At 42.1% G+C, this 15,000-nt stretch overlaps 1 protein-coding gene across 2 annotated transcripts in view; it reads right to left on the bottom strand.

Moving 5' to 3' along the window:
* Positions 1 to 15,000, bottom strand: part of LOC121859734 — a 93,804-nt gene that overhangs the window by 60,575 nt on the left and 18,229 nt on the right. The window contains exon 2 of one of the 2 annotated variants that reach the window (XM_042356687.1): positions 9,373 to 10,109. The exons of the other annotated variant lie outside the window; for it this stretch is intronic. Within the exon in view, the coding sequence (XP_042212621.1) occupies positions 9,373 to 9,564 (192 nt within the window). The 5' untranslated portion in view covers positions 9,565 to 10,109. The remainder of the gene's footprint in view (positions 1 to 9,372; positions 10,110 to 15,000) is intronic. 2 annotated transcript variants of the gene reach the window in all.

The following is a 15,000-nucleotide window of genomic DNA, read 5'->3' on the forward strand; positions in this document are numbered from 1 at the left end:
TTAAACAACATCAACTGATCAATCTGGACATGAACGATACATTTTTAACCCTGAACAGTTATTTCTGAATTCCTAAACGTCCCTCTCACATTTCTCTTATATTTTCTATTAACTTATAATGAACGAATTTTTTTCCTTAAATATCTGTCTTTTGTCACTTATTTTCGAGAATCTCTTGGCATCATTAATTATGAATATATTTAGAATTTCGTACGTTTTTGTACCCGTATGTCCGTCCGTCAGTCCGTATGTCCGTCCGTCAGTCCGTATGTCAGTCCGTATGTCCGTCCGTCCGTCCGTCCGTATGTCCGTCTGTCCGTCCGTTCCTTCGTTTGAGTATCGTGATAACGAAAACTCGACAAGATATCATAACAAGATCTCAGACATGTTCAATAAGTGTCATTTTGCACCATTATTACACAAAGTTATGGCGTGTTGTGGCGCCACTGTGGGATGGGTGGAAGGAGGGGGCGCTTGAGGGGGAGGGGCATTTGGGGGATGGGGGAGGGGTTGCAGTGTGTGGCGGGGGGATGTTAATAGTGGTGGTGGCGTGCTGGTGGTGGTAGTAGGTCGATGGGAGCGGGTAGGAGGTAAAGGTGGTGGTAGTAATGGTAGTTGATCTCTTCTTATCTACTAATATTGTTCAATCTCTCTTTTATTGTGTTTGTTTATATCTCAAGGTAATGGTGGTATAAATTCACATGATGATCCTCCTGTGTATTCTCGTCTTGTTATTACTTGAGGTCAGAGATTATTGTGGATCAGGTACACACACACACACACACACACACACACACACACAATGTACAGTCCCAGTTCAGGCCATAACCCACTGCAGAAAACACCATTACAGCTCCACTAGACATTACTATAGTCCAGTAGAGACCATTACAGACCATTACAGCCCACTTTAGACCACTGTGGACCATTCCAGCTTCTACTATGCCTCTACACTATGCTACGACATGCTACTTGCACGTTTACCAATCCGTTACGTGCTCCTAACCTAATCTATCCTGCTTCCTATGATGTAGCATGCCTCTACAGCGTCTACAGCCTGGTACGGTATTTCATGTTCACGCTATCCCGCCTGTACTCTCACGCACGCTACGGCTTCCAGGGCATCTCTACATCACACTACGGTACGCTAACTGCTCTCTAGCCTACAGGAGCCTAAATATCTACATGCCTCGCAACCCTAACCATACTAAGGCTACAACGCCCTACAAGAAGACTACAACGCAGGACAAGAAGACTATAACGCACCTGAAGACCCAAACGCGCGACAAGAAGACTACAACGGGCTACAAGAAGATTACAACGCACTACAAGAAGACTACAACGCGCGACAAGAAGACTACAACGGGCTACAAGAAGACTACAACGCGCGACAAGAAGATTACAACGGGCTACAAGAAGACTACAATGCGCTACAAGAAGACTACAATGCGACTACTACTACTGCTCATAAATCGCTGTAATTACCTCCCTATCACGCAACTTAATCATGGTAACGCTTCAAGAATGTTGCAGCACGCGACAAAAAAAAGCTATTTATCCTTAGTCATGCCGTGGCGACGTGCAAGGGGGGGACCTTTAATTAAGCCTTTGTTTTTATCATCTCTCCCCCCTTCCCTCCCCGCCGCTGAAGGTCGTTCCTTTAGGATATAATTTTTCCTGTTTTTATTATCTAGTACATGAGAATTTTAACCTTGAATTACAGACAAAAATATAAATAATCTGTGAATGCAGCAATTTTGTTTCTCTGTTTGAATTTTTCTAAAGTTAGATCATAATTCGGAAGATACATATTCCTAAAGGGATGATGACGAGGTTGCCACAGCTGGATGGAATATATTGAAAGACTTGTAATTTCTTTAATGTCTCACATTTATCAGTTTTATCTATATTCTTAATTAAATAATCCATACTCTTTTTTCCTTCATATCTAGTTCATATTCTATTTATTCAATTGTAATATGCACAGTTAACTTACAACAACTACTACTACTACTACTACTACTACTACTACTATACACAACCACCATCATTCTACATTATTCCACAACAATTGGCGTCAGGTGCTTAATGTCAGCATAAAGCGCCCGTGTCTATTACATTATTGGATTTAATAAATAGTTATTGAGAAAACAAAATATCTAAACCCTTCAGCAACCAACGGATCAGCTGATACACCACACTAGAAAGGTCTATATTATTATAATTTCCTCTTTTACCATTAATTATATTTATTTATGTATATTATCTATGTTCTAGTTTATTTTTTATGTCGTAATCTTTTCAGTATAAATGATTTAATAGCGAAAAAATAATATTAAGATTAGAAGGAACGCCTTTAAACGGGTAGACGTGTTTTGATTTAATTTTAATTTATCTTACCAGTTCAGTGATAAATTTGAAGTGTTATTGTGATGTGCGTGATGGTTAAGCGCTTGACAATATACAGTGGTCAGTGAAAACGTTAGATTAACTCGGAACATATAGTGATTATGATAAATACAGAGAATTAAATGACTGATCGCCCCAGGGAGTGATTTAAAGCCACTTGTTTACGAACATTGTGATGCAGTTTAACGAATACTTGTGTTGATTTTGTATTTAAATTGAATGAATAACTAAAGAAATTTGGTGAAAATTAATGCCAATGACGTGTGTTTAGTGAAGAGAGAAGTCTAGAATGAAGGAAACACCGTGAGAACCCAGTAAGTACCAATCTTTGTCGACGTTTTCTGTGGTACAATAGTTTTGGTTCAGAGAAAATGTACAAATTTAGGTTCGATGACTGAAGTATTTCTGACTGTACCGACACTTCAAGGTAATCCGCACATAGCTGTCTTAAATAACCCTGAAATATGGCGATAAAATTCCTTATAGAACCATGTCTTTGATTAAGGAAAGATTAGATAATATTTTATTATCGTACACCTTATTATTGTTCTGAAATATGGATATACAGGTGTCACGTCCTTATCAACACACTAAAATACAACCAGAGACGTGACCGATTGCCCAAGCTGCTAACGAGCCGATGAGTGGTGAAGAGGATAAAATTATATAAGTAATATAAATTCGTCACTTGCAAGACCTTGTAATTATTTAACCTAAGGTATTTTTTAACTTATTCCAATTAGTACCTTATGATACTAATTTTATTTAAACTTAATATAATCAAAACTCTTATGGTAAATTCAAAGCGACAAGTTCCCACGTTCTGCAAGAGTTATACATTATTTCAAAATTGCGGCCAATATCCTGTAATAAAGCGAAAAATAGAATACGTTAGAATTTTTGGTGATACATAAGACATATTTTGATTATTTGTACGAGACTAAACAAGAGTTGGTATTAATGTAACGAGATCTTGATTATGTGACAACGATTTCTGCTGCAGGCGTTATATACACTGTCAAGAGGTGGTGTGTGTATTAACAAGATTACGAATCAAAGGTAAATGACGTTAGGTTGTTTTGCTTTAATTAGAACTGTGTTTGAAGGTTACTTGTCAAATTTATCCCAATGGAGTAGCCTACTGTATTTAGTCCGTCTTGTTGTTGGAGTCGAATTGGGTTTATGAAGGTTTAATATTATTTGATAGGCTGTTAAATTATATAAAAACTGGTATATGTTTGCAATTATAGTTCACCCGTGTTTAATTATATGCCGAGTGTTGTATAATATGGGTAATGTGACGTCGAAGTGTGCTACAAATTATGAGTCTTGATCATTCATTTATAACATAGCTTAAGGATTGTGATATTGTGGTTGCCTTTTTCCGAGTACAATTCGCATCGATTTTTTATAGAAATTGTGTCTTGTTTCCACGATAAAGTAAACACGGCACGTAAAAAATAACAGTTTGCCTTCCTGAAAAAAAAAAAAATATTAAAAGCATAGGCGCAGTCACTTGAAATAACTCCCTGGTATTGTATTTAATATTCGCCATAAAGCCTTTTACCTGAGAAATTAATAGTGAATGGCCGTAGCATGATTCATCAACTAGAATAATACACCATAAAACTGCACGAATACTAGAAATTAGAGGAATAAAAAGAGTGAAATAAGCAGGTGGGGAGGGGAGCGTTCTTAGCCTAGTATCTCGTTCGTTGCCACAGTGCTATTGATCAAGGGAGGGACAAGGGGGCGGTATTGCCAAAGTTTCGTCTGTGTTTTGCTGGGGTGAGGGAAGGTGGCAGGCAAGATGGATCAGGGAAAACATTACATGGATCGCGAACCCAATCACATTTATTTGATGATTAACGAAGCGAAACCTGACTGAACCTGAACCAACCGAACCCTGCGGCCTACTGTACATGCTATTTTGACCTAACCTAACCTAACCTAACCTAACCTAACCTAACCTAACCTAACTAATTTTAGTCTAACTTAACTCCATATTAACCCAAGCGCTAATCCACTCCAACGTAACCTGTCCTCACCTAACCTAGTGTTAAAGTAGCGTTCTAACCTCCCGCCTAATCTAACTTAACCCCTCGTGATTTAACCTAACTTAACCTAACCTAACCTAACGTATCCTGTGGTAGTTTTGGTTATGTCAGGCTAAGTTGGTTGATTTTGCGTCACCTGAGAACTTAAGTTGTCTTGCAGTCTTCAGCAATCACGGTACAGTTTGCATTTACTATTGATCATATTACAGCTGGCAGTGTTTATGTGTGTGTGTGTGTGTGTGTGTGTGTGTGTGTGTGTGTGGTAATTGTGGCAGGGCAGGTGGAGGTTCTATATATTATTCAATTAAATACTCTTACATGTATACATTTAGTTAATTAGTGTTGTCAGTGTTAAAAGGTGTTTGTGCATGTACAGTATATTTCTTCCCGTTGGTTAATTATTTCCCTGTTATATACTAGTTTAGGGTTGCATTAGGTAAGTTATGATAGGTTATGTTATTGTAATATGGTGTAGTATAATTACAGTGTAGTTTATTGTGTATGGTAGTGTTATGGTGAGTTATCTTAGTGAGTTGAGATATAAAACTCATTTGTTGTGGATAATTGCTTGTATGGCTTAAAGTTGTGTTAATTAAAACAAGAATTCGTTTAATGTCATCCTTGGCTTAGTTGGGTAAATTAAGTTTCATTATAATTTTGTTAGTACGTATTAATTAAGCCTTGTCATATTAAACTACACTGGTAAGCCATTCTTATTTTTCCTGTACTTAGTAATTTGTTAAAGTTATGTGCAAGTCAAAGAGAGAGAGTGAGCAAAAATTTGAACATAAATGCAGTGTAAACAAAAAATTACGCCACTTTCTTGGTAATGGAATCAATACTTTACTTCAGGCAATGCACATTAATCTTATTTATGGTCTAGATTGAGTCACACCTTGATACAATTTTACTAAAGTCTTGCTTCAAAAAAAAAGAAAACGTATTTTTTATGACTCATAGAAAACGGACTTCTATGGTTGACTATATGAAAATGTTTTTTTTTTTTTTTTACAAAGACCAGATAGTTTTGTTAGCTCATGTTGAAACTCTGTCACAGGATCAGGCTTACGACACAGAAAGGACAAAAAAGTCTTCACACTAAGCCACTTGGGATTGCCTTTTTGGTGAAACATAAGTAAAATGATAAATTGCTGGGAATCATTAGATAACGAAATGATAACATCTTCAGCTAAGGTAACAGCTGAGTATTGCTGAGTAGACACCAATCGTCCACCACCACCAGTCCCTTGCAGCTATTACTTCGTCTTCCCACGCAATGTTATCGAATATGTGTGTCACCTTCGTCACCTTCGTCACCTTCGTCAAAATATTTATGAAGGAGATAGTCGCTTTCTTCTTACACCTGCTTGAATAATACACATGTTCACCTTCCTACCTGCCACAGTATGTTTATGTAGCACTACGGGGGATCCGATCGACCTCCCCCCCCCCCCTCCTGTGTATATGTATGTATAATTGAACCTGCAGAACGCGTTGTGTGCTCTTGACAAACTTGCCAATATGCGTCTTGCTACTGTTCCTTTGAGTTTAGGTCTTAAGAGATGGCTACTGACCAGGTGCTGAATTTAATAATTTTTGTAACACTGTCAGACATATCGTGGAATGCATATCATACAGTCTACGAAAGAGGTGAACCGTAGATCAGGCTGAGTTAGGTTAAGTTAGATTAGGTTGAGTTAGGTTTGGTTGAGTTAGGTTTGGTTGAGTTAGGTTAAGTTAGGTTTGAATAAGTTAATCATGGTTAACTAGATCAGGCTGAGATAAGTTTGGTTAAGGTATGTTGTTATAATGTTATTACTGCGCTTCAACAACTAAGGTCTTTAAGCGCGTAACGAGGTTAGTAATTAATTAAACTATTACGTCAACAATTAATTAGTAGCCTATTATTATTGTTATTATTATTATTAATATTAGTATTATTATTATTATTATTATTATTATTATTATTATTATTTTACAGCGAATTTGTACACTAGCTTGGGTAAACCTATCATAAAAAATCACTGCAATGATAACAAGTCACTGCAATAACAATACATCTCGATAAACTCGCGACCATAGATACCGGAAAATCACTGCACTTATAATGATAACACGAGAAAATGGCTGCAATTACGATGAAATACGGTAACGTCACTGGAAAAAAAGTCACTTGATGTTATGGTATCCTGAGAGAGAGAGAGAGAGAGGGGGGGGGGACGGAGTTGATCTCTTCACTATCGCGGGAGGGGGGGGGGGGACTCCTAATTAAATCACAGCACAAAGTAGGTGTGGCTGGCTTAATTATATCTCATGGTCGAGTGTTGTGATAGTTAACTCGAATAGGTTGTGTGGAGGGGAGGGAGGGGGAGGGGAGGAGTTTGTGGGGTGGCACCGTATGGACAGTGAAAAGCGCAGACGGAGTTTCCGTCAGATGTCAAACCTCCATCTAACGAACTATTAAGTGATGAAAATCCATTATATCGAGGTGTCCTTTAGATGTGAACCCACTACCCCCAGCTAACGGACTATGGAGAGAAAAGTCCGTTATACTTAGTAGTACTTGTGTCCGTTATATGGAGGTTTCACTGTATATATGAATTTGGTACTTATGTCGTCAACCAGATGGGTCTTACTTGCTTGCGTGTTCACCTCTCGGTCATGTATCAAAGGGGGGAGGGGGTGAGGGGAGGAATAGGGAGGTGAGGGTGAGGGAAGGGGGGAGCGTTGACCTACCTTACCTCACCTGTACTACGAGTGAGGGGCGGGCGTCAGGTGGTGCAGTGATTATGTGAGGTCAAGAGGCGGAAGTGCTCTCTCTCTCTCTCTCTCTCTCTCTCATTTAGCCCCCAAAGTCATCAAGTCATCATTCTTAAGGGGTTAAATCATCGTACTCAAGGTGTTAAATCATCGTACTCAAGGGGTTAAATCATCGTACTCAAGGGGTTAAATCATCGTACTCAAGGTGTTAAATCATCGTACTCAAGGTGTTAAATCATCGTACTCAAGGGGTTAAATCATCGTACTCAAGGGGTTAAATCATCGTACTCAAGGGGTTAAATCATCGTACTCAAGGGGTTAAATCATCGTACTCAAGGTGTTAAATCATCGTATAATGAATAACTATAGAACGAACGGGAGGTGGCGGAGATGATAAGTCATGATAATACTGAATAAATATAAGGAAATAGAGACAGACATGAGAAATGAAGGAAGTAATGATAGGAGGGAAAGTATTAGGTAATAGGGAAGGAAGGAAGGAAGGAAAGAAGGAAGGATGGAAGGAAGAGACACTAATTAACTATTATAGAAAGACCAGCAATAAGACGTGTACGTATATAATTATGAAGAAAAACAAAAGAAAATCGATAGAAAACGACAGCGAAAAACAAAAGAGAATCAGAAGGAGACTTAAAGAAGCAAAAATCCCCCAGGTAAAACAAAAGCAGATCTATCAGTCAGGTAAGAGAAGGCAGTCAAAAGTGAAATTAAAAATAGAATAAAAGACAATTGAGAGAGAGAAAAAAGCGAGAATAAAGCCCCACAAAAAGTGACAAAATTTTAAATAAAGAAAATGGTTATGTTAACGATTTGTGTTTTATTCCCAGGAAGCAGTGAGGAAGTGCGTTAGGTAGTGCAGTAAATTGTAGTGGTGGTAGTAGTGGTGGTGGTAGTGGTGGTGGTAGTGGTGGGGGTTAGTGGCGGTGGTGGTGGTGGTGAGGGTAGTGGTGGTGGTAGTAGTGGGGGTTAGTGGCGGTGGTGGTGAGGATAGTGAGGGTAGTGGTGGTGGTGGTGGAAGTAGTGGTTTTAGTGGTAGTGGTGAAGGAAATGATGGTGGTGATGAGGGTAGTGGTGGTCGTAGTGGCAGTGGTGTTGGTGATGATTGACCAAATTAGGAGAGAGAGAGAGAGAGAGAGAGAGAGAGAGAGAGAGAGAGAGAGAGAGAGAGAGAGAGCGCTCAGGTCACGCATTTGTTAATTAGGTAAAGGTTAATGAACCAGCCGTAACCAGCGTCTAATTGGTCCAACAACCTCATTCCAACTGTTAATTTCGTCTTGTATACGACCTCGATATTGGACTAAGGCTCCTCAAGTGCCCATTAAGTGTCTTAGGGCACTATTGAGACGACCCGATAACACTCGTATTAAGTGATTGTTTGGATCTGTCTGTGTCTGTCTGTGTGTTTCTGGGTCAGGTTGTCTGTTTGTCTGTGCATTCATTTCGAGGTTTAGAGATCTATTTTTTTATGCGCATATTCGCTTTATGAAGAAGAAGAAGAAGAAGAATTGCTAACGACATCGTGACTGCCTGCCAGCACTTGACTTAACTTGAGGTATTATTAACCGAGGTGAGGAGGGTGACCTAGATCAAGGGTAGAGTCTCTCTCTCTCTCTCTCTCTCTCTCTCTCTCTCTCTCTGGGTGTGACCCCATATTGCGCCTCACCTGTTGAAGCACTGCCACAACTGAGGCTTATGGATTGACTCGGTTACGTACGACTACGACCTGACCTCTTTATGATCTTTATGGCGTCATGCTTAGCCTTCTTGTTAGAGTTATATGGGTGATTGGATTAACTTTAATGATCACGACCTGACCTATCCTGTTCTCCACTGAAAATATCTCTGACTACCTGCAGAGTAATGTTTTCACCTCTCATCCTAAAGATGCCTTGTTCACCCCTTCCCCTTCACGAGAGAATTGTTTGAGGACGACTTGAAGTATAGTTCCTGTACGACCTGACCCACAGTAGTGCCACCTGCAGGATAATACTCCTGACCTACCTTGACCTGTAGCAATGCTGTAATTAACCTCCTGGAAGGATTTGATCAGAACGAGATCCAATTCAGTAGTTATGATGACCTAGCATGACCTAAGATAAATTTTAGGACAAGACTGATGACCTACCTTAACCTTGGTGGTAATCCAGCTCATGCCATCCTTGGCCTCCTTGATGATGGTGGCCACGTTGGAGTCGTCCTGGGTGATGGAGGCCACCAGGACGGGCTTGGCCATGGCCCGATGGATGTTGACCTTCTTGATTTGGTCATTGTCGTTTTCATGGTTGTTCTTATCCTTCAAGAGACCAGCTGCCTGCATGGTAGCGGTCTAGGCACTCGAGACTGTCTCTAAACGTTCCTAGGCTTGGTTCTTAGGCAGGAGGTGGGGCCGAGCCACTGCCCCAGCCCGGGTCCCGTCGGACCTGACTGTGTCTCAGGCATGGTTGTGGGTTAAGTTATGTTGGGTGCACACAGTGTTATACTCCCTGGTCCCTCCCCTCACACCAGCGTGACCCCGACACAACTACATGTTATCTCAGTTTCTAGTGTTACAATGTGAGAGGAGTTGGGTCACCGCAGGGCGGGGTCTTGGGGCCATTGTTGTTGTGGGTCCCGGAGGTCCACTGAGACAAAGAGAAGGGTCCCCCACTGTCCCGCTTTGATGTGCCACGGTCCTGTTGTTTACATGTGTCTCAGGCACCCTAGGGACCCTCGCTAACTCACACTATCCCTAAAACTTTGATGTGTTGGCTCTTCACTGACCAGGCGTGAGTCTTTGTCTGTTTCCAGTAACTTTATCATAACACTGTGTTCCTCTGCGTGTCTCTGTTGCTGGTAAGAACAATCTCACTAATAGATTTTATGCTGAAAAAATTTGGAAATTACACCGACTGACACAACGAACATGCAACAACTTCGATGTTCAACACAAAAGTTTACTGTAGCTCATATATAAGAAGTTGTACATAGAAATTAACAGAAGACGACGCCAGCACACGGAATTAGTGATCACGAATACCTAGAAAATGAACCAAAGAAGCTCCATTGGCTCGTGTATATATATATATATATATATATATATATATATATATATATATATATATATATATATATATATATATATATATATATATATATATATATATATATATATATATATATATATATATATATCTGTTATAAAAGTGGATTTTTGTACAAAGTCCAATTTCACTATATTGCACGGATCCCATTTCAAAAGTTTAGGTCCTTGGATCACACCAGCCGTCTCTCCTGGACGTACGCTGCCTCAAGAGCAGTGACGTGAGGCGTCTCTTCGTCCTTTCGGTTGTCAATGCCGGATCGTGGTGGAAGATCAACTCAACAATGAACGCTGTCTGGGGAAGGGCGAGGGCATGCTCTTAACCCCCGCCCTTAAAGATTGTTTTCATTTGATGTCAGGATTCCGCTGTCGATATGGCCGCTTCATCTATTTTGAACCCCCGCCGTGCCCCGACCCGCCTCCCCCCCCCCGCCCCGTCCCGTCCACTACACCTTCACCGACTACATGGTCCCCCACAACATCACTCAGAAGAAGGTAACTGTTGTGAAGGCCTTCATCCAATGTCCTGGATACAAGACCGCCTACCACGCCATCAACTTCCTCGATTACATATTACAAGTCCTACCTGGGCTCCTTCACCGACCTCGCCGTGTACAATACTTGCTGGTTGAGTTCGTTAACGACATCAACCTGTCCGTGAAGGTCGTACTGAGGGCCAACTGTGTTATGAAGGACTTCGTTCCTGCTCAACTACCCCCAAGATCAGCCCAGAGAGTAGTGACAAGACAAGACAAGAGAGATCCCCCTTTTCTCTGCTTGTAAGGGATGGGTGTCTACTGTATACTCGTGTGAATGAATGTAGTGTGTGTGTGTGTGTCCTATCCTTTTCTCTCACACATACACACACACATACACACTCATTCACTTACACACACACACACTCATTTACATACACAGGCACACTCTCTCTCTCTCACTTTATCTGTCTGTCTGTCTGTCACCACAAGAAACAAACAAACACACCTGCTGGCACTAAAGGACTTGCTCTTGGCACCTGTTTGGGACACCAGCAAGTGTACAAGTAGTAAGACTGAGGCTACGGTACGAGCGACAGAAATAGCATGAGCCAGGGGGAAGTACTGCCCACAGAATACTTAATGAAGGGGGAGGGGGGGAGGTGGTGACACTCTTGGGGTGGTGGGGGAGGAGCAGGTGGTGGGGGTGTGGGAGGCTCCGGTGCTGGTAGGGGGTGTTGGGTGGTGACATGTACTCTACTTTGGTGGGTCAGCCAGCTCAGGGAAATCATATGTGTTGAAGTTAATGAATATCCGGGTATTTCGTATTTTCGGTATTTTCAGGTATTTTCGGGTATTTTCGGGTACTCGTTGAATGTCTGTATTAGCGCTGTGTTGCTATTGGGTTCGGAGGTCAATAACGTGTTAAAAATGAACGATCGAGTGATGAAATGAACTAAGAAAGACAGATATTTTGTTCCATTGGTCCCCTGTGTGTGTGTGTGTGTGTGTGTGTGTTGACCCTCCACCGGATTAGCCCCTTTAGTACAGTGAATTAGTCCATTAAAATGTCATGAAGTCTTAATCCGGGTTAAGACATCGTACTCAAGGGATTAAAGTCGTTGTACTCAAAGAATTAAGCCATCGTACTCTTCGGGTCAGGTTAACTTAATCAACGGACTGAAGGGGTTAAACCATCGTTATTAAGTCATAAAACTAAGAGAACGAGAGGAAGTGTTTATACGATGAGATTTTTTTTCCTAGGTTGGTCGAGATAGTCCTGTAGGGCCTCAGGTGTTAATGGGGAATGAGTTGGTTTCTTTTTTTCCAAGGATAGTCGAGGTGTTGTTGCGTCTCCGTGTTTGAGGTGGATTACTTTTCGGTGTGTGTGTGTGTGTGTGTGTGTGTGTGTGTGTGTGTGTGTGTGTGTGTGTGTGTGTGTCACCTGACCTCTCTCTCCTGACAACCACAGTAAACACATACCGGCCAGTACCTTCCCGCACCTCATCCCCTTCTTCTCCCCACACCTCCCCTCCTCGCTTCTCCTCTCCCTCACACCTCCCTCCTCCCTCCTCCTCCATCTACCTCACTACTTTCTCCTTACCCATCTCCTTCACTTCCTTCTCTCCCTCCCTCCTCCTTCTCCTCTTCCTATCCTCCCTCCTTATCTTTCTCTTCCTACTTTCCCTCCCTCCCCATCGTTCTCTAGCTCTCTCTTCTTCCCTCCCTATTATTCCTCCATCCTCTCTCCCCCCCTTCATGACGTCACTATATCCATGACAGGTAAGTAATCGATATCTTAAGACAGTTAAGAACCTATTGATAAGATTACGGCAACGGCAACTTTTTATCCGTAGTGTCTCTCTCTGTCCTGTCCGTGCGTACGTGATTTTATTTATGTTCGTTCGTGTTTCTGTGCAGCCGTGTTTTTGTGCGACCGTGTTTAAGTGCGGCTGTGCTTCTGTGCGTCCGTGTTTCCGTGCGTTCGTGTTTCCGTGCGTCCGTGTTTCCGTTCGTCCGTGTTTCTCATTGCCCGTCTTCGATAAACAATATTCTGCATCATTATTATCTAGAAATTTGTCCCCTTGGTGTACGTCCATATGAGTCAGTGCGTTCATGCGTCTGTATACTCCTGCTTCCATGCGTCCGTATTTCCCTGCGTCCATGCGTCCCTACGTCATGAACAGGATAACTCGAGCAAATAGATTTTTTAAGCAAACTCGGTATGTGGATATATCATCACAACAAGATATCAGAGGAGTTCGATAGTGAGTAAGGTGTCGTCAAGAGCAAAGTTATGGCCTCTTGGACTTTATGATGGCGTCGCGGGGGACTTGGGGGTGGTGGGGGGGACTTACGATAGGTTGGGGGACTTGACCACCTTGTGTAAGTAAGGGGCGTCTTCTTGCTTATAAGTAAATGAAGTTTGACTGAAGGGATTCTAAGTACACTACAACCATCTCCTTCTTGTTTGTTTACTGCTCACAAATGTTTCAGCTCCAACGACAAAACAACAACAAAACAACAACAACTCTCCTGACGGTTTCAACTTAACAACAACAACAACAACTTTCCTGACGGTTTCTAATCTAAAAACAAAAAACAAAAACAACACCAACACCACGTCCTCAACTTTACAACTTTACACGGACTTTAGTTTTTTGTAAATAAGAACGATTAGCTTTGATAATGTGGAGCTAACATGAGAGAGGTTGATATCCTTGGCTGTCACGAAACGTACGACTCACACTAGTCAACTGGCATGAGGCGTCTAATTTAACCTAGTGGAAGTTTGTGTTGGTGTTAGTCCTTCCCTCTCTGTTCGCCCTCACCACCCTCCACTCTCCGAGGAGGTGAGGGAGGGTGGGTGAGAAGAGGGGTATAGGGGTAAGGAGGGCATGGAGAAAGGGAGGGAGGTAAGGTGGGAAGGAGGTACGGAAGGTGAGAGGGAGGTAGGGATGGATGGAGGAGGTAGGGAGGGAGGGAGAAAGGACTGAAGGAGGCAGGGTAGGAGAGAAGGAGGTAGGGAGGGTGGTAGCTCGGGAGGTCGGGAGGGACGCTTGTGTAAATATATTTCTCAATAGAACACATCCATCATTGTAACACAATTGTAAACACGGTACATTTACCAGACCACAGGACCCTTATACACACAGCACCATGTAAATACAACCTTTCTGTAACAATAACTTACATTTGTGGGGACACGTCTGTATACACGCCACACTTAGGAACCCTAGAGAGAGAGAGAGAGAGAGAGAGAGAGAGAGAGAGAGAGAGAGAGAGAGAGTTATATATTAAAGTTTGTCTTGGTCAGTTAACATTTCCCACAGCAGAGGTACTTAGTGGCCTTTCCTTTAAAATACATTGCCAGCACGAGCATTCAACTGTGCTGGGCGTTACCTGTCATACTGGAATTACAGACTAATAGGAGGTATGCCAGACAAATGTTCGCTCGTCTCTTAGGTAAGGTGGTACTCCATTGTTGTGAAAGCACTAGCAGTCCCCCTTTCTGACATACCCCTTAGGGAGCTTCGCCAGACGTACGTACGCCTGGTGTGACGCTCTCAGTTTGACACGTGGCAAAAACTACATTTATGTTGTCCTTTATGGCAATAACTCTTTTGAGAATATTTTGCGCCAATATATTAGCAAAGGGGAGAAATGGCGGGCAATTATATGCGTCGGCAGGTGACTGTGGCACTCGCCAATCCTGGAGTCGACCCTCCCATACTGATCCAGAGAGAGAGAGAGAGAGAGAGAGAGAGAGAGAGAGTTTTGGCATGTTTGTCAACTTTCCATATAAGGGAGAGAATGTTTTGAGAAGTCATTTTACTGACGTATTATGAGTACCGTTACACACACACACACACACTCACACACACACTTACACACACACTCACACACACACACACACACACAAAAGATGAACGATCGCCTTGACCAAAAATAACCTTGAAGTAGCTTAGCGTTATTAGCTCTCTACTGGAACATTTAACGTTAATAGGTCCATATATCACCTGTTTTGGCTATACCTGGAGACCCCTCACACCCCACCACACTCCCACCCCCCCACCACACCCCTCACCACACCCCCCCACCACCACACCCCCACCCACCACACACACCCTCACACACCTTACCACACCCCCTCACCACAGCCCCACACCATCACACCCCTACCTCACACCCCCCTTAC

The sequence above is a fragment of the Homarus americanus genome, unplaced genomic scaffold, assembly GCF_018991925.1.
Source record: "Homarus americanus isolate GMGI-L3 unplaced genomic scaffold, GMGI_Hamer_2.0 scaffold27231, whole genome shotgun sequence".
NCBI classification, from domain to species: Eukaryota; Metazoa; Arthropoda; class Malacostraca; order Decapoda; family Nephropidae; genus Homarus; species Homarus americanus.